The 21,283-nt window shown below is 36.5% G+C and overlaps 1 protein-coding gene across 2 annotated transcripts in view; it reads right to left on the bottom strand.

Annotated features, from left to right (window-relative positions):
* Arhgap18 (Rho GTPase activating protein 18) overlaps positions 1-21,283 on the bottom strand; it is a 172,892-nt gene that overhangs the window by 30,450 nt on the left and 121,159 nt on the right. For both annotated transcript variants that reach the window (XM_076858265.1, XM_076858264.1), the window contains exons 4-7: positions 17,903-17,966; positions 12,717-12,883; positions 5,535-5,700; positions 2,725-2,816 (exon numbers count right to left, since the gene is read on the bottom strand). In XM_076858265.1, coding sequence (XP_076714380.1) covers positions 2,725-2,816; positions 5,535-5,700; positions 12,717-12,883; positions 17,903-17,966 — 489 coding nt within the window. The remainder of the gene's footprint in view (positions 1-2,724; positions 2,817-5,534; positions 5,701-12,716; positions 12,884-17,902; positions 17,967-21,283) is intronic.

Raw genomic sequence — 21,283 nt, 5'->3', positions numbered from 1 at the left:
ATAGAAACTAAAAAAAAATTTAATAAAGTATTTAAAACCAGATTTATAAATTTTCAATGAAGAATTTTCATTTTATTTCACCTTGTAAAATTAACAATAAAACAAAATCATGTTAGATTCTGAAGCAAATTAGTTTTTAGTTTCTACTAAAAGCATAGTTTCTATGCTTTCTCACTTTCATTAAATTCACAAAAAATTGATCATGACTTCTAAATAACTAAATGAGAGCAACATCTTAAATTTCAATATTCTAGACTTTTTTATTATTCTCAAAAACTGAATTCTGGCATCTGAAAGAATTATATATGTGTGTATACAACCTGAATTTCATATTTTCATATTTCTCACTTTGAAAATCACATTTTTTCACCATCACATATTACATTATTAAAATATACTATTTTGCCTTCCTTTTAATTTTCAAGACTTAAAATAGATAGAAAATTATAATATTGATCTATATAGTGAATATGCTAGTTTTAATAATTTATCTCATGTTCTATCAATTTATCAGTAATTCACCGCATTTCTCAAAATATATAGTATAGATTTATGTTAACTGAAAAATGAACTTAGGCTTTTTTGACACAAAGTATGCCTAGTACGGCCTATTAGTTTGTCAGTAAGAACACTAGAGCTGCTAACTGAATTATAAAGTGGACTTTTTCCATTAAATTAAAATTAACAACATTTTATTTTTCAACTTCTTATGAGAATATGGTTTAAACAAAGTGCCTCTGAGGAAAAAATAAATAAATACCAGATAACAACTCAATGGTAGTGGATAAGCTCTGCTAGCAGCCTTTTTGGGGGTATATTTCCTCATACATTAAAAGTATAATACTCTGAAGATTGGTAATGAATCTCTTTGTAGATCAGTGGTTTCTATTTCTTTCCTTTTACAAAACAGAGGGAAGACCCAATTGAGTTGTCTAGCTGATAAATCCAAAGGCACTTCTCACGACAGACCCCTGTGATTTGTTGCTTACGATTCAGAGGGGACACAAGCAGATGAGTGTTACCTACAAGCAAACTCTTCATATGAATGAAAAGCTTGGAACTATACCAATACTTTATACTAGCAGGCTGCCAGAGCCTAGAGAATGTTGAAGAGAAAATAATGAAAAGTAACTAAATAAACTTTAGCAACAATGACAACAAAATAGTGTCAAGAGAAATGACAAAGGGAGATTCTTCTCAAGGGACCAGATACCATGTTCAGCCTGGTGAGGAAGCATCATTGAACCTTATGAAAACCTAGGCTCACAGAACTTCCCTGGTATGATGATGTCTTTGTGTGTCCACTTGGCTACAGTGTCCATTTATTCAGTCAGACATCAGTCAAGATGTTTCAGGGATAGGATTTTTTCAGATGCTATTAACATTTTAATCATAGTTTGAGTAAAGCAAATAACCCTCCAGAAGTTGGAGGGCCTTACCCAATCAATCGAAGGCCTAAAGGCAAAACCTGGGATATTCCAAAAAAGAAGTTCTGCCTCAAGACTGAAGCATGAACTCTTACCTCAGTGTCCAGACCGTTTGCTCCACATCTGAGGCTTGCTAGCACCCATACCTGGCTGAGAAAATTCTTCAAAGTAATTCACTTCATATCTTTCTGCATATATCTCATTGGTTCTTTTTCTCTGCAGAGCCTTGGCTAACATACCTAGGAAGCATGCTGCCGAGATGCCCGTTCTGAGAAGCCATTTGTCTATAATGACTTACATCTTTTCTTGAGACTAAAAGAATTTGTCAGTAACCTGTATTTGTTACCCTCTTTCTATTAATCACAGGAAGTATTGACCACTATTCATACAGATACAGGTTCTGTAGGCAGTGAATGTCAGAAGCTGATGAGTAGGATAAACCGCACAACAAAGTTCATCAGGAGAGACAGAGATACACAGGTTTGGTGTAATGGCAAACGAGCAATAAAGGCCACCATGCTAGTCAGTAAGACAGTCTATGCCAAATTGGTCATTTCCCTAAGTGCCAAGATTAAACCTTAGGCTTGGATGAGTCTGTTGGCCTAGTCAACTGTGAAACCATTTTTCCTGTCCCTAGAGATTTCAGAAACTAATATGCCTGGACTGTTGCAAAGTATCCATAACTTGGGTTGTCCACAACTGATCTGATCTGGCTTCTTCAGTGTGTGCTTCCTAGCTTTTATCAAATGTAATCTGTGCTTCAGGAGCAATGATGGCTCAGAGGTTGGGCTGAATTTTTTTTTATTGCTATAGATAATCCCCTTATGAATAATTGAGTGTTGACTACCCAAGTGATTTGATAGTTTAGCAATCATTTTCTAATTCTACTTTATGGTTTCTTTGCCTACTTTGGACATAGGCTCTGGTAAATTAAATTGGACATCCTCACTGTAAATAGGAAAGCTTGGGAAATACATACAGGCATGAAATATTCATGAAGATTCAATTCCCTAGAAATTTATAAGCAGTTCTCACTCCTATGTATTATAGAATTGAAATCTCAATTATACAAAGCCAGCTAATATAAGACAGGAAAATGATGCCCGGTGATCACAGTTACAGTAATAACACAGAAAGCATCACCATGAAATAAAAATTATGAGCCCTCGAAACAAATTTGCTTCCTGAATAGAAAATCCAAGTACCACAAAGTAAAAGAGACTATCAATTGAAACTATAGTATATAGTATAATAGTATGAGTAAAAAAAAAAAAAAAAAAAAAAAAGGCCTACTTACTTTTTGAAAGATCAAGGGTATTCGAGTTCCAGGTACTTTTCTCTGATCTTGTTCTAACAATGTGGCCAGTGGAACACCAAAAAGACCAGAATCTGCAAAAAGAAAACAAAATGTTTTTGTTTCTAACAATTGACTAATAATAATAAATACAAAAAAAAAATGTTAAAGCATAAGATTTCTGACACTGTCATTCAATGAGACAACTATTTATTGAGTACCTACTAGGAAAAGGACAAAACTTGGCCGTCCATTAGGTATAAATAGGTCAATAGAAAAACTGACCCTGCTTTATGGAGAAATATAGCAGCAAACAATGTGTTAGCTTGTTGTTACTGTGACAAAATGCCTGAGACAAACAACCTAAAGGAGGAAAGATTTATTTGGCTCATAGTTTCAAAATTCCAGCCCATGGTCAGCTAGCATCATGGCATAAGGACAAGGTAGAACACAGCTCTTACCTTATGATGGCCAGAAAACAAAGAGTGGAATATGGGACAAGATATAGTCCCCAAGGGCAGAACCCTAAGGCACACCTCACTCCCTTCAACTAGGCCCAGCCTCTGAAATTTCCATCACATCTCAAAAGTCCATTAAATTGTGAATCCATCAACGGATTAATCCATAAAGTCAGAACCCTCATGATCTATTTACTGCCCCAAAGCTCCAGCTATGAACATTGTAGCATTGGGAAACAAGTCTTGAGCTAACACATGTGCCTTTATGGGTTGTTCCATATCCAACCAGAACACTAAAGGTTGCCAAAAAAAAATTACTGAAATAATTACTAAAGGGAAAACTGCTACAAAAGGAAAAACAGATTCCTGTGAGAACATATAAATATTCAAACAATTTACTAAAGTTCAATCAAATTAAAAGTTATGGCTGAAAACCAAGTATTACTCATCTCTTCTAAATTGACATTTAACATTCTACAAAACAACTAAGTATCAATAAATGCCATTTTGAGAAATAAGCCAACTTTATGATCCTATTCTACAAATGTTTCCCCTTAAAAAAAAAAAAACAGTAGATATTTGGTATTCTTAAATTTAAATCTGTAGTTTTTTTTTTAAAAAATATAGCCAGTAATCATTCCAGAAGAAATAATATCATTTATAAATTTTATAAATTACTATCATCTACCATATGCCTTGAGTTTGGTAGGAGCACAGTTCCTACACAGAACCTCCACCTCATCCCCATCACTAAGTGGAGAATTACCACAGACAGATAGCATTTCCTTTAGGACACACATCAGAGGAAATAAAAATCATCGGTGAACATGAAGCAGGGGGTGACCTTGTAATCTGAGGACAGACATTGGACACTAAGGTGCCACTCACAAGAATTCTAGTAACACAAGAAGTAACTTTCCAGTTTGAGGAATTAAGAAAAAATGCAACTGAAGAATGCCCAGTATCTAGTATACAGTGTAAACAGCTTATTTTTTAGCTGGGTGTGGTGGCACACACCTGGCATTCCAGCAACTTAAGAGGCTGAGGCAGGAAAATCACAAATTTGAGGCCAGTCTCAGCACTTAAATGAAGAGGGCTGGGATGTAGCTCAGTGGTACAGTGCTCCTGGGTTCAACTGAAACACCAAAAAGATCATAATCTGCAACAAGATTTTTTTTTTTTTTTAATACTGGAATTTCTGCTGTTCCATTTAAACTGTGATAGCTTTAATAAGAACAATACTTCTCTGCTAGAATGGAATCCTTAAACAAAAACACAAACACAAAGATCATGAGGACTAGGTTAGTAATTTAAATTATATTTCTATCTTTTAATCGCAGGTTTTGTGATGAGATTCTAGAAAAGCATGTGAAGTCTTCATTCTCCACAAGAGACTCATGGAAAAAAAAAAAAAAAAAAGAACACCTTTTAACCCAGAAATTCACCATTCCAAGCCTCAAGCTAGAAGATTCCTAGGAACTGAACACGGAATGTGGTCACCGTGGGTCCACTATGACAGAGGACCTGAGGGAAAGACATTTCAGTCCCACAGACAAACTGCCGCTAATATTTAAACCAGGTGACTACTTGCCTTGGCTAATGTTACCATAGCAACTCATAGTCCTCATTCATGGTGTCCCTTTAGGAGGCACCTTTCAGGTTAAACAAGAGGACAAAGAGTCCTACACCATAAAGCTTTGTCAGTAGAGAATTATCTGGATTTCCAGACCAATAAAACCCCAGAGGAACAAAAACCAAAGACATATTCATTCTTTATCATGCTACAAAATATAAATTCTATTTCTGTAATAGGTAAAGCAAGCTGCTTACAAAACTACACATATATAGGGTTAGTATCATCTAGGGGTACTGTATGTATGTCACAATGACATTTTCTTAATAGGATAAGAAATATTTTCAAAATTTAGTTAAACTCTCATGTAAGTGAACAAAGGGACAAAATACTAACTACCCCAGTATTTTCTAGCCAGTGATAAGCGAGAGTCATAATTTAGGACCAACCAGCTCAAAGTCATTTTTCAAGATCTGAATTTAAAAACAAATATTTTTTTAAAAAAATACATAGTTTTCAAAGGAGAAAGCATAAAGTTATGATTCTTTGATTCACAGTTTCCTTCCATGGGAGTTATTTGATTATGCCTTTATTTTCTATAGTCTCTAAGACACAGTATATTTTTTATCAAGTTACTCAATTTTTGAAGGCAATGTTTTAGAATCTGAACTCCAGATGTATTTGCAGATGTTGCTTTGATACCTGCCCCCAAGAATACTGCTAAAAAATCCATTTTGCTGCTTTAAAAGTCAATCTAACTATTTTTTTTATTTGAAGGTTACCTTTTGTTTTGATTTTCACAGCTTTCTGTTGTTTCAGCTCGACACCCAATACGTCATAGAGAGCGGTCAGCTCAATCAGGGCTAAATGGCAAACTTTCTTCATGTCCTGAGGTGCAAGGTCACCAACCTTTGTGGTGCCCGTTTTATCTTTTGGCAATCTGAAATCCTAAAATAAATATCATTAATATAGTGAAAGCTTAGAGTATCTAACCATTTTTGTAATGCAGGAAGAAAAAAAAATCATAACTCTATAAAGAAGTTACACTCAGATTAAATGACAAAGGAAAGCCATGATAGAATTTTCCCAGTCAGAATACAGAGTTATCGATCCTGTCACAAGGGTGTGGAAGTTCCAGAACCTGACAAAGTGAATGAGATCATGTACTGGGAGGGCTCCTATCAATACTACAGGTCAAGAGAGTAAGCCCAGAAGAGAAAATGACTACCAGTTAGTGGGTCTTTAAGAACCAAAGATTAACCAAGCATATGACTATAATCCCCCCAAACTCGGGAGACTGAGGCAGGAAGACGGAATGTTTGAGGCCAGCCTGGGCAACTTAGAGAGATCCCGTCTCAAAAAATCAAATAAAAAGGGCTGGTGGTAGTATACTCTTGAGTTAATCCCCAGTACCACCCAAACCAAAGCAAAATTGGAACTTGGGGGGTAATCAATGGGGTGGGGTGGAAGAGGAGGAATTACATGATATGATGAGGATAAATAGGAAGAAGAGAAATAGCAGCATGAGTGTGTGCTTAGAATGTGCCAGGTACCCTTCACATACATTGTGTATCTTCTGTAAGTAAAAACATGGTGAGGTTGGCAAAGGCTACAGGGCGGGAGATAGCAGCTGGCATGAACTTTAAAGAAAGGGCCTGCCAGTCATCCGGCTGCTTACCAGATATGCGATTTGGCAATTGCTTAATCTTTCTTTCTGCAAAATGGGAGGAGAGGGAAGAGAGAAAGGAGGAGGAGAAAAAGAAGGACGCCACCTAATTTAAAGTGTTGTTGTGAGGTTTAAATGTCACCACTTCCCATTGACTTTTATGTGGTTGCTCTTATTAGTTATCATTATTACTTTCACAGCTGAATATACCAAAATGGAGAGGTGCCGCTCAGGACCACAAGCAAGTCTGTGATATTAGCTGTTTTATGCATTTCTCAAATATCATCTAGTACTCTTAACGTTAAACTCATTATATATAAGAAAACAAGCCACGAGAGGAAAAGAAGAATTTCTTTAGCATATTTAATACATGCTGCAGTCTGCCCTGTTTGCTGACTAAACCAATGATCATTTTCTAGCAGTCTGATAAAAAAAAAGTCTTTCATTAGATGGCATCGTTGAGATTTACCCTTGCCTTCTTCATTTAATTGCCAAAGATGTTCAGTTGATTCCCTTTTATTCTCTCTGATGATTTTTGTTATTAACATCTCATGGCCTAAATATTAATATAAGCAGCAGGTTAAAGCATGGTATCATGCAGGTCCCCAATACTCTTTCAAGAGGTTTAGAGGTCAAACTTATTAATTCAAAAATTATCAATTTTTATAATAATTAATATTAGTTGAATAATTAATTTTAATAATAATTAAGACACTATTTTGTCTCTTCTGCTTTCATTCTCTCCTGAGAGCACAGAGAAATTTTCCTATGATAAACGATGTGGACCATTGCAACAGATAATGCAGGAGGAGCTGACCTACTAAGGCCAAATATTAGAGATGTGCTAAAATTAAAAGTACGCCACACTTCTCAATTTTTAGTTCTAAAAACAAGGCTATTTTCTATTTTTAAAAGGGCTTTTATGTTAATGGTAGCAGTTACTTTAAACAGACTGTGTGTAGCTCCAGACCTTTTTTTTTTTTTTTTTTTTTTGGGAGACAGTGTCTTGCCGAGTTACCAAGACTGGTCTTGAACTTGCAATCCTTTTGCCTCAGCCTCCTGAGCCACTGGGATTCCAGGTGTGTGCATGCTACTATGTCTAGCTAATTTATTTATTATTTTTATTGTTGTTGTTGTTTTATTATTTTTTATTTTTATTATTTTGTGCCACGATTGAACCTAGGCCTCAAATATGCTAAGCCCATAATTTACCACTAAGGATTGAACCTAGGCCTCAAGTATGCTAAGCCCATAATTTACATACCCAGCTCCTTAATTTAAGTTTGATATAAACATCCATAGGTACAACCCACATAAACAAAACCTCTTTGAGGGCCTCAATAATTTTTTTTTGAGAGAGAGAGAGAGAGAGAATTTTAATATTTATTTTTTAGTTATTGGCGGACACAACATCTTTGTTTGTATGTAGTGCTGAGGATCGAACCCCGGGCCGCACGCATGCCAGGCAAGCGCGCTACCGCTTGAGCCACATCCCCAGCCCCTCAATAATTTTTAACAGTGGTGAGACCACAATTTTTGAGGGTTACACTATCCCCTGAAACCTATAGCCAATTTCGTTCAAGCAAACTCAACTCTGAGAGCCTTAAAAAAAAAAAAAATCCACTAAAAAAGAGAAAAGGTATCTCTCTTAGCTTTGGGTAATCTATTTTTGTCCTACGAAAATATTGAATAAAATAAGAACAGACCTCATGGAAGATGGAGCCTAACTGAATTCCCAGCACTGATGTGGAAGGCCTCCATAGTGCAGGGCACAGTGGGTGAGTATGTGGAGCTGGGCACAGGGGGCAAATCTGTCTCCATCGCTTACTAGCTATGTGACCTCGGGCAAATACCACCACTTCTGCGCCTGGGCCCCTTTACCTGCAAGATGGAATAATGCCACGTTCCACCATATAAAGCTATGGTGAGGCACTCATGGCATATAGCAAGCACTCAAAAAGGGTTAAGTATTACCACTGTGTATTTCTTCACAGAACTTTTTAAATAATGTCAACATTTCATGGTTTTCCATTAAGAAAAAAATGACAAGATTCATATTTACTTTTTACTACATTCTGCCAAAGTCTCAAAAGGGTAAGAATTACTATGGCGGTGTTGTAGGTATGAAAAATGAGGCCTGGTGGAAAGGGTTAAATGTGGCCACATGGTCAGTGACAAAATACAGATGCAAATTCAGATCCTCCTCAATCCCAAATTCATTAAATCCAGTCCTCCCAGCCCCATTCACCTGGCAGGCAGAGGGCAAAAAGCAGCAGGCAGGAGGAAATCTAGGTTGGCAAGTGTTGATGTAGGACTGGGAGCCCCCCCAAGGACAGGAGCTACATCTTAATCACCTCTTGTAACCCTGTTGTATTGTAGACCTGGCACATTTCAGGAGCCCTGCCACTGGTCTAACAAATGAAGACACTCATACTACAGAAAGAAAAGCATATACTCAAACACCACACCAATGTTTTGATATTCTGATTTTGCAATTTTACTAAGCTTTACTTTTTAAATTACACAAAACTTGTCACATTTTTCTCATGCACGGCCCTATATTTATGCTAATGATTTGTTTTCTGAAGGGCTGAGTCAACCATATTTACCAACCATTTACATGTTTGTAAAAAGTCCTAAATGTTTCATTAAAATCAGTTGTTTGTGGTCTAATAAGCCAAACACATGTAATATAATTATTGAAGTACTACCCAAGGTAAATGTTTAGAGAAACCTGAAATATTATTAGTTCAAACATTTGATTTACCTAGCAATATATGTCATGAGCTTATTTATTTATTTAAACATTGTACTTAATGAAGGAGTTAGTTCTTTACCCCAATGTTTAATTCATAGCAGCTGCTTTAAATATTTATGAAGTTTCCTGTCATTTTTGTTTAGTTAATAGACTAGATGGCTGAGTTCCTTGGTTAAGAGAAGACAGTAGAATTTCAGCAACAGAAAAGTTCTCCACCTTTGAAAAATGTGCTTAAAGCAAAGAATGAAATAAAAATTTTCAAAAAATATAAAGATCCCTGGTTCCCCGTGTTTCATAAATTAGCTAGGGAGTGCTCCCTGATGCTCCCCCTCCTTTGTAGGCCTTGCCGTACAAGGTAGCCTGCAGGCATTTCATCAGTAATGATGAACTTGACTTTCCTACTCCTCAGCCTAGCTTCAGCTTGGAAAGGAAAGCAAGAGAAAAGTGTCAAAGGCTTAGTCACCAAAGTCAAGCCTTAGCATGTCTTGTAACCTAACTGGTTTTCTCATGTGGAAAATAGAGACAATGCTTAACCTCACAAAGATCTTTTGATAGAGGAATGAAATAATTGCAGAGCATAATTCCTGATATATACAGTGTAGTAGCTAAATTGTCAAACTACAGCATCTAAAAGGTTATAAAACCTGATCTTCAAAATTTAAGAGCAGAAATCTGAATCCACCGAGAGATCATAAAGAATTAAAACAAAGCCTGCTCAGTGCTTTAAGAAAAAGGAAGTGCATATGAAATGCGGTCAACAGGATAGCGCATTACATAAAGCCTATTGCTTATTTACAGATTCAAGGAAGCAAGGAGTAAAAATGGAACTTAAGGTTTGTTTCTGCTCAGACACCTGCTTCTGAGTGGTGATTATAAATATTCACTCCATCAACCACACTAAGGACTTGCAGAAACTTTACAATATACCTAGGTCTTCTGGAAGGCATGCAGAATTTTAAAATATGGTTGTAGAAATGAATAGTTGCATGTAGGTAAAAACAAAGTCAGACAAATTAGTAACATCAAATGCATGCTAATGATAGTATATCAGTAGATTTCAAGTAATTTATGTAACATAAGTTCATGGTCAGGAAAGACTTAACAAGAAGCATAGGTATAGAGATAGGCTCTAAGGAACAGACGAAGGTTTCCTTGGCAAATATAGAACATAGAAAAAGAAATGTCATTCTTAAACCTGGGGCATGACATGAACAAAATCAATATGGTAAGTGAACACAAATTAGTTTGTAAAACAGAATAAAATGGTAGAGCAAGTCTTGTTTTGAAACTTTGGGCAGAGATTTTATTTTATTCCATTGTTGTAGTCAACACTATCTTCATTCTGTTTAGATTATGCTAACCTTATCTTGTATTCTTACTGATGGCAGTGTTAGCAATCGATATTCTTTGCATTAATGTGGAATAAAGAAGATGAGTCTTTAAGTGACATTCTAAATATGTCACCTGCCATTTCCTGAGAACCACAATTCTCAGCATAAAAGATACAGATGTTCTCGTGCTGTCTGAAAGCCTTGAAAATGAGGACCAACCCAGAGACCAAATAGGCCTTGAGTTCCAGTCATGGACAGGAAAATGTGTTTCTACTAAATGACATCAGAGTTCTCATTGAAAAACACAATTTTAAGTCTGGAGTACAAAAATATACCAGATAAGCATGGGAAACTTTGTCTAGGATCACATCAAATATGTATGAATCCATGAGTTGAGATGCTATTCTTATAAAACAAACACAAATGGTAATTGATTGCTGGGGAAAAATGCTAGGGAATCAAAAAGTTTTGAAAACTGTTAAATACATGGAGAAAGTAACCATTTCAAAAAAGTTTTTCTTAAAAGAAATATCCAAAGTAATAAAGCAAAGACAGATGAAAATATTGGAACATCAGCATTTTCCAACCATGAATAAACTGTATTATTGACAGCAGCTGTTAATTTCACCAAAAAAAAGACAACCAGATTCTGTGCGCCTCCTGAGAACAGGTAACCACATATCTGAAGTAGTCTCAACAGAGAAGTTGAACCTTAGACCAATACATCTAGAGTCAATTATAAAAACAATGGAAGATGTTAAATTGTATCATAGGGATAGGATTAGTCACAAGGAGAAATTCTCTATAACTTAACAACCAGGTGTCTTCAACAAATACATTTTGAGGGAAGGGGAGAGAGTAGGATATATGGAAAGACAGAAAGAAAGAACAAAAGAGGACACAGAAAGGTGAGAGAGAAAGGAAAATAGGAGAAGGAAAGCAGAGGAAGGATGAGAGGAATAGAGGGACAGAGGGAGAACGAGGAATATGAGGAAGAGAGAAATGAAGGGGGAGACTTAAAGTCTCAAAAGACGTCAATCAATTGCAATTTAGGACCTTGGTTCCTGGTCCTCAAACAAACTCTACAAAAAGATCAAATTTCAAATTGTTGGGCTGGCTCAGTGGTAGAGAGCTTGACTACCATGTGCAAGGCACTGGGTTCAGTTCTCAGCACCACATGGAAAAATTAATAAAGTCATTATGTTCAACCATGACTTATATTTAATTATAAAATCCAAATTATATCAAATTTCATGAACACTGTCTAGAGATTTTTAACACATGGCAACATGAACATGTGTTTTAAAATGTTTAAACTTTGTCAACACAAATATTGACAATATAATTCAGATATGGTTCACAAAATAACACAGAATAAACAACTAGATAAGGATATGGCTAGATCAGGATTGACCCTGGACTTACAATAAATGATGGGGCTGGGCGATGACTAGGGTTCATTTTATTATTCCTTTTAATTGCATGTGTAAAATTTGAACAAATAACTACTTGTATACATGTATATATACTTATATACACACACACACACAAAATCTATCTGTATACGTACACATAGATAGATAGATGTGCATGTGGACATATGTATTCAGTAGCAATGAGAACACTCTACACAGAGAACTGGGATTCTAAATATAATTTACTGCTAAAAGGAACCAGAGCTTTTTGAAGACATGACTACTTTCAAGTCTAAGGGGAAAAATTACAAGGTGATCATAGAACATTTTGTCCAGAAAGTTAAGGAAACAGACAAAAATCAGAAAACTGCTCTGGGCTCTTCAAAAATGTTAAAGGAAAAGAAGGGGAACTATCTCAATTCAAGAAAACAGGAAAGATGAAACAACCAACACAAAAATATCCCTTGTTCAAATTCTAATGGGTATGGAGAAAGGGAAAGCTATCAAGGATAATCTTGTAGCAACTAGAGAAATATTAATATGACTCTCTATTAAATATAGCTCTCTCTTCAGTGTTCAGTTTGAGTATTGTAGCTGTTCTGTATGTCCTTGATAATCTCAAGGCATACATAGATAAAGACACAGGAAAGGCTATATATTAATAAGGGTTGATTCTATCAATGAAGGGCAGGGTGCTGCTGTATCATGCTTTCAACTTAGCCCTGGGTTCTAAATTTTCGTAAGAATCTGATAAAAATGTTTCCATTAGTAACATCTGGACACGTGCTACTTACAGGTAATGAGGCATCATTGCTTTCACTCTTCTGAGTTTTCTCCTCTTTCTGGTTGACTGCTTGCTCAGCAAATGACACCTCCAGGTTGATGTCTGTTTCAGAGGCAGGTGTGTCCTCAGGCACTGGGAGCATCAGCTCTTTATCACCAAGGGGGGTAGATGCCTGGTCTGGGGAAGGGGAGGACCCAAATCATATACTTGCGTTATTTTTATTTTTTTAACTTCCAATACATTGACGACTTTAAAATCTTTGAGAATATTACTATTTTCTCCACTCAAGAATTAAATATTGGGGCTGAGGCTGTAGCTCAGCGGTACAGCGCTTGCCTGGCCCATGAGAGGTGCTGGGTTCGATCCTCAGCACCACATAAAAATAAAATAAAGGCATGTGTCCAACAACAACTAAAAAAAAAAAATTAAATATTATTTTCATGGTAAAAAGTATACTCAAGGAATCCTATCAAGAGGTCAAGGGAGACAGAAGATAGGGATAACTGGGAACTATGGTCCAACTGTGGAATATTTGAGAACATAACTCTTAGATGGGGTCAAAATACAAAATGCAGCTGGGAGATATCAAACTCTTGATGAAAAATCTCACAAACTTAGTAGTTGCCATGTTATTTTATTCTACACTGAGGAATTAAACTCAAAAGAAAGAGGTAAGAAGAGTTGTAATCTCTCTTAGAATTAGCATTTAATTTCATCACATTAGAAGACATTCCTGGAATAAACCTGTTCCACACCCTGCTTTTTCTTTCTGGAATGTTACCTATCATAGTAGAAATTCCAAAATAAGAGCTAATGCCAACATCTCACTGTGGCAGAGTTACCTGGAGGTAACTGGTACAGGAACCAACAAGTTTTCAGCCCAATTTTATCAAAGAGCATAAAAGTTCCTACAACTATCAACCCTAGCTAAATAGGTTTAATTCATTTACATCAACATTTCAAGGATATATAGTGTAACACATTTAACTTTGCTTTGAGGTTTTGATTTGTGTGTGTGTGTATGTGTATGTGTGTGTGTGTGTGTGTGTGTGTGTGTGTTTGCTGATAATCCTCCTGGAAAGAATTCACATTCAAAACCTCTGAGGAAAACACAAGCTTTTATTTTTGTTGCTGTTCTTTTTAGATATACACGGCAGGAGATTGTATTTGACATATTATACGTAGATGGAGTATGACTTACTCTAGTTAGGATCCCATTTTTGTGGTGGAACATGGTGTGGAGTTACATTGGAAAATTATGTTGGATTCATTCTACTCTTTCCTGTTCCTATTCCTGTTTCCTTCCCTTCATTCCCCTTTGCCTAATCCAAAGAACTCCTAATTTTCTCTTCCCCAAGAAAATTCAAACTTTAAGCTTTGAAGAAAATACTTCTAAATTCGACTATTTGGTACATATTTGGTTTTAACACATTTCACATTAGAAAAACCCAGGCACCAATGATGGATTGTTGACATTATCTTTGAAGAGGTTTGAATCATGATAAGAAGCTCTGAATTAAAAAATAACTTACATAGTTCATTTATAAGCTTATATACTAACATCCTCATATAGTGGCAGAACAAACTGATGGAAGACAAACTTAAAAATATGAAAATGCATGCCATATATACATACTGGTATTAAAAGTCTACTGCTAATAAAAACATTGCATTTATAGTCATTTTGAAAAAAACCTGTTTTAATCAAAATGAAATTAAGAAGTAAATACAAATCTAGTCTTATTCACTCCCATTATATAAGCAGAGTGGGCTCCTGTGCAGTCATAAGGGGATCCCAACTCAGAAAGGTTCTACCCATGGCTTAATACTCATTGTTACCACCTTGAAATCTGAATAAGCCACCTACATTTTCTGTTTGCATTGGTCCAACTGGCCCAGAAGCATCTCACAGTTAAGAAAATAAGCATTTATCTGTTTTGATTCCAAAAATAAGAATGAATTTAAAGCTAATTAATATTATTGGTGACATCTGCTACCATCTTTGTTTTTCCAGCCTGCCTGCAAGAACTTTTTAAAAATTAAAATATTTGTAAGTTTTTATGGTTTCTAAAAATAGTAACAAATGCCAAAGCCCAATTCTATTTTCCCATTGGTTTATTTGACTTTATGTGTTACTGTGAATATGTATATTGATTTCCTAGGAAACCATTCTAAGAAGAAAAAAATGATTAGCTATTTTCTTAAATTAGAAACTCCCTTTCAGCAGCTGAATGTTTGTGAACAAAAATTTTTAAACTACACTTCTCAAGACAATATACCCAATACAAATGGACTGTGTTAAACTCACAAATAGGTAATTCTACTTAAATTGGAACACATTTAAAATATATGAATCTCCTCTAGAAACAAGGCAAAAATAAAAGTATATTAAAGACTCAATTTTAATGGTAAGTTAAGGGAGACCTTCAGGAAAATAATTATGGTGACAATAACATCAATAATCATAGGGACACTGTTACAGGAAATGGGTGGTTAATTGGATAAGAAAAATAAATTGATAAATCTATTCTCAAAAGAGAAAATCTAAAAGAGAATGTTGAAGTAGACCTTTTGGCACTTTAAAGTTCTCAAATGTAAGAAACATAATTTCTTTAATTTATCTTCCTTGGGTTTTGAAAAGGATAATAGCACTAGGTTACAAATATTTTGCAAATCTCCCCAAAGTGTTTTAATTGTTCAAAATATTCAGAAATATCTTATTTTTAAAAAAGACTCTTCTTCCATGGAAATTTTTTAAAAAAGAAGAAAGTATACATAATAATATGAAAGATTTTTAAAAAATTAGAAATGTAATTCCCAAATAAACAATCACTGCCCTTTCATAGAGTTGTCTGATTTGGTTGGTTAGAAGTTTAGGTGAATACTTAGTGATGGATTGATTTGAAATGTGAAAACCCTTGCAATCTTCATAGTGACAACTTTTTAATTTGCAATAAGTATCACAGATTGAACATGTCTGAAAACCCAAGTGTAGGGAGAATACTTAAAATAGACTATGTCACCCATGCCTTCAGATCTTAAAAAGAAATAGCCCTACTTTGGAACCCCAGCCACAATTTCCAAGCACATCATTCTGAACCTTCTGCTGTTTACACAACACTCCTGGCTCCCTGGCTAGTGCCCAGAATAGGTGTGGTGATCACCGCTTGGTGCCATGGACAGGGGTACACAGGTTCTGCTGTTCTTATTGGACACTCAATGCCCACTGCTTAGCATTCCAACGAAAGCACATGTAAACCAGGCAGCATGACTGAGTCCTGTTGCCCTTGCCTGCTGCCGTTTAGACTGGAAAGTGCTTATATAACAAACTTGTCTTCCAGAACTTTTGTTGATATAGCCTACATTATGATCTCTGACAATGGAGAAAAACACAAAGCAAGGACACTATTGTCCTCAGTATCTGTTAAACAACTGCCAGTCACTCTTCCCCAAGGCCAAAAGCACACTGACACTGGCACAAAGGTTTGTCTGTCCCTCCAGAAGACTCGGCCTTCTTGCAAGCCAGAGATGGCTATGCTGGCTGGCTTGTCATTTTGGTGTTTGCTGGTACACAGACTTGAGGAAACACTAAGAATTTCATTCTGAAATAACACATAGCACTACCAAAAAAAAAAAAAAAAATCACAGAATAGCGAGAAAAAGCAAGTGCATCCCCCCCCCCCCCGCCGGCAGTACAGGGGATTGAACTCAGTGGTGCTTTACCATTGAGCTACACCCTAGCACTTTGTACAATTTTATTCTGAAACATGGTCTCCCTAAATTTCCAAGACTGGCCTAGAACTTGGAGTCATCTTTCTTCAGCGTTCCATGTAGTTGGGATTATAGGCATATGCCCCCATACCTGATGGAGCATGGGTTTTTATAGCTACAAATATGTGTGTATGTGTGTGTACACAGAACTACACACCAGCACATGTGTGCATTTTTTTAAGGTAGGGGTGCAGGAGAAAAGTTTTGAAAAAACATATGAAAGAAAATGATGCTGGATGCTCACTGTAAAATGTCTCATACAATGTAAGCCTAATGCATGATTTTTGATACCTGGTCTCCCTTACTGAGGCCTGTCTCAAAATTGCAATAATCCTGCTTCAGCCTCCCGAGTAGCTAGGATGACAGCATGTGCCACCATGCCTGGCCTAATGCAGGATTTTTGTGGGAAGATTAGGAACACTTCCTAGTACTAAGTTTACCTGATACCCAGTCCCCATCTCCAACAACTATTAACTGCAACACTATTAACAGTGTGAATGTCCCAGATGCTAAGACTGGAGAAAATGAAGTTTACCTTTGTGATAACAATTAAGAACTATATTTTTAAGCTTAAACCTATGACCTTAATTTAGAACACATTTCTTTTTTTGTAAACAAATGAAATAACTATGCTTTTTCTTGATAAATTCTAACGAAGCCTTAATATTGATTTTTTTCCATGCTTTGAACTTTCAACTCATACCTGAATATTCAAAGAGAAAAAGTATAAAAAAAGAGAATTATAATCAATTACTCAATCAACTAATATTTAGTTTCTTTAAATTTTCTGAAAATTAAACCATTTGAGAAAAAATTTATTGGTTCTGACTTTCTAACTGTATGGCCTTGAGAAAGGGAATTCACAACTCTAAACTCATTTTTCATTTGAGAAAACTGAGCTTAAGAGCAGTGCCTACCACCAAGTTTTTGCTCTTGTTTTTCTTTGTTTTTGTTGTTTTTGGAAGGTACTAGGGAGTGAATCCAGGGGCATTCTACACTGAACTACATCTTTAGCTCCTTTACTAATTTTATTTTGACAAGGAGTCTCTTTAAGCTGTGGAGTCTGTCCTCAAACTTGCAATGTTCCTGCCTCAGCCTCCAGAGCAGCTGGGATTACAGACATGCACCAAGGTACCTGGCCACAGAGTTCTTGAGTATATTAAACGAGGTAAACATCTCTGCACATGCTAACTGTTCAGGAACATAAATATATGAATGTAGAATCAGATTGGGATATACGTTCAAAAAAAAAAAAAAACAGCCAACTATATGCTCAACTTCATATAATTATCAACCTGGAACCTAATATTAGTAATAGAATTTGCTTATTAGAATTGAAGGCAAATGTTTTAAAAGGTTGTAACTGTTTATTATCCCAATTAAAAAGAAAAAAAAAAAAAAAACAAGAGAACAGGTCCAACATACCATCTTTTCCTTGGTATTTGTTTTCATTTGTTCTGACTGACTGCGATTCAGTACCATCTGGAGCCTAAACATAGAAAATGAGCCATTTAGTCATCTCCAACTCACAACCAGAGAAAATGGGATTGTAAATAATTCTGCTACTAACCTTTAGAATGCAAGAAATGTGCACAGACTTATAACAGTCACCACGGTGTGGGGAACACTATGGTTATGATCAATAGGCAATCTTCCAATAAATACATGATTTCCCCCCAATTGTAGGCTGCAATAGTAAGTCCTCTGGGGAATATGGAAAGTGTCAAGGATCCCTGCTGTCAAATCATCACTATCCAGTTGGATATCCACTATCCAGACAAGCCTGCTAATAATATCAAGTGATGAGTAGAGAAACAAATGTAGCCTATACATACAAGGGAATATTATTTGGCAATGAAAAGAATGAACTATTGATTCACATTTCAACGTGGATGAACCTTAAAAACCTTTTGCTAATTGAAAGGAACCAGTCACAAAAGCCCATACATTTTATGATCCCATTTGTGTGCAATGTCTAGAATGAACAAACGAGAGAGATGGAAAATAGACAAGTACTTGCCCAAGATAGGGAAGGGGACATGAAGAATGAGTGCTAGTGGGCATGAACATTTTTTTAGAGATGATGAAAATGTACTACAGTCAATTGTGGCGATGGTAGAAAAAAATCTGTGAATATACTAAAAATCATTGAATTGTATACTTTAATTGGGTGAATTATATGACAGGTGAATTATCTCTCCGTAACGCAAAAAAAAAAAAAAAAAAAAAAAAAAACACAAAATAGAAGTAAAATAGAATTTTTTTTTAAAGTAACAAATGTGAGATAAATTAAAATCAAGTTACCAAGTCGGCAAAAAGAGCTAAAATGGAACTCTTTCTGTCCAGGGGTTGGTGCTGTGACCCCTGAGTAATTGAGCCCTCCAAAGCTGATGGACAAGGTCAATCAGGGTTGGTCTGCTCACCAGTCAGGGTGGTAAACAGTATTTCTTCCTTTCCAGGTAAGCTGAGAAGGATCTCAGAGATGAGGAAGGGGAATCTGGATCAACCCTACAAAAGGGCCTGTTTGAATGAATTATTTTTAAAATGATCCTTCTATTGGATTGTATCTCTACAGTAGCCATAGTAGTCCCCGCACCACAACCTCAAGTTATCCCAGCAACAGAGGACTCCCCCTCCACATGCCTTAAAAAATAATGAGAAAAATACCAGGGCAGGTACATATATGCCATTGGTATATTACTAAGAGACCCGCACATCCAGGACAGAGATGATGCCTCCCACGTCACAGGGGCACATGGCACCATATTAGTTAGCTGTAGGACAGGCCAATAGCATTCTCTTTCCCTCCACCCCTGAGCCAGCAGAGGGCAGGCCCTCCATGACCGTGAACATAACAAGTGATTCTAATCTTGCATGTGAACGCATATTTTGGAGTATGTGGTTGGAATTGTTTTCCTCAACAATTGAAGATGGCAGTACAGATGGAATTCATTTCTATATTATATTTCCTAGTGTCAGCAAGGGCTTCATGAGAAAGCATTTAAACTGGAAGAGCTGAATACGCACTGACTGAAGAAGAGAAGAACTGCAAGTGGAGACAGCTGGTCCGTGTTTGCTGGAGGGATGCAGAGCACATTTCTAATGGGTTGTGGTGTTCAATTAAAGGGATGCCTTGTAAGCGGGTATATATTATTTCAATTTGCTCGTAATATTTCTCTCTTAATGAGTCCATCAGATGATACAATCCACCAATTACCTTGCATTCAAAACCATGTGGTTTAGACATTACCAGGAATTTGCTGAAAAATGCTGCTTTCTAAAATCAAGTAGCAACGTCCTCTTGGAGACTGGCAGGAATCCCACAGTATGTATTTTGCTTAGGTTCAGCTCTTGGCTCCCTCTCCCTTTTTACTTCCTCTTAGTTCCCTTAGGAGGGTCCTTTGATTGGGAAGGAAATTTCATAATACTAGATATTTCCTTGCCATTCATTATTCTACAGCTAGAAACCAAGTCCAGTCCTTAAGTACTAGTGGATGTCCCAAATCACCACTGGCTGGTAAAAGGTGCTTAACACACATAAGTGCCTGAAGCACTCAAGTGACCCCAGAATTTCTGTAAATGACTGGTTTTGATTCATAATTGACCATGCAAATAGAGTAGCAATCTGTAGCTAGAAAGGATTTCTTGGAAGAATGAAAACAAAACAAAACAAAAAAATTTACATGCCAGAAAGATACCTTAAACATGAACCCTTCCATTCCATTTGTTATGGAAAAAAATATAAAAGTTTTCCAGGCATGATGGTGCATGCCTGTAATCCCAACCACTAGGGACACTGAGGCAGTAGGATCACAAGTTTAAAGCCAGCCTCAGCAACTTAGCAAGGCCCTAAGCAACTTAGCAAGATCCTGTCTCAAAATAAAATAGAAAACCAGCTGGGGATATGGCCCAATGGCTAAGGAGTCTTGGGTTCAATCCCCAGTACAAAAAACAATCACAAAATTTTCATTACCCCTCATTTATAGTATAAATAGAATCTTATATTCAGAATGCTTAATATCAGAATCATGTCTGGAAATGAAAGTTTAGCAGAACAGAGAATGGTTTAGTATGTATAGGCCATTGAGCAAGTCACTTAAAGTCTATGAGCCTCAGCCATAGAACGGAAATGATAATACTTCACAGACAGCTGTAAGGATTAAATGAGATAAAGCAGGTAGAGCTATTAGCACAGTTCAACCATGGTGGCAGCAACTGTTATTGTAACTGTCATCATTACAGTCCTTGTTCCAGAATCCTTTTGTATCCCCCAGTAACCACTTTACTATGTCTCCTAGGCTATTGAGGCCAGAATGTAAATCTACCATGACCCAGGAACACCACCGAGTTCAGTAGACTTTTTTTTTTTTTTTTGGGGGGGGGGGGTAGTGAGACTTTCCTGATAAAAGAGAGAATAGTAATTTACATTCTATGCTAACTCCTGGCTTCTTTCTGGATGAATAATAAGGAACCTGCCAACTAGCTACATTGTTTATACTGTTCTGGGCCACATAGGTCTGGTCCTTTTACTATACCTACCTTCTCTCATGTTTCTTCATTCATCACCTCCCCAGTCACTACCAGACTTCAACATCGTCCATCAAAAATTTCTCATGTGCTAGGTTTGGTGCTAAATGCTAGCTATAAAAGGGGTATTGCTTCACATCTCAGGATCCCTACTTTGTAATTCAGCTGCCATTAGGTCCCTCATATCTCACCTCTGTCCATCCCTAAGTGAGTCTGAAAACACAAGTTTTCCTGCAGGCACTGACAGATAAGGCAGACTCCTCCACCTTCTGCTTTTCT

This window comes from Callospermophilus lateralis, chromosome 6, assembly GCF_048772815.1.
Source record: "Callospermophilus lateralis isolate mCalLat2 chromosome 6, mCalLat2.hap1, whole genome shotgun sequence".
NCBI classification, from domain to species: domain Eukaryota; kingdom Metazoa; phylum Chordata; class Mammalia; order Rodentia; family Sciuridae; genus Callospermophilus; species Callospermophilus lateralis.
The sequence above is the reverse complement of the archived record's forward strand: the minus strand, read 5'-3'. Positions and strand labels throughout refer to the sequence as shown.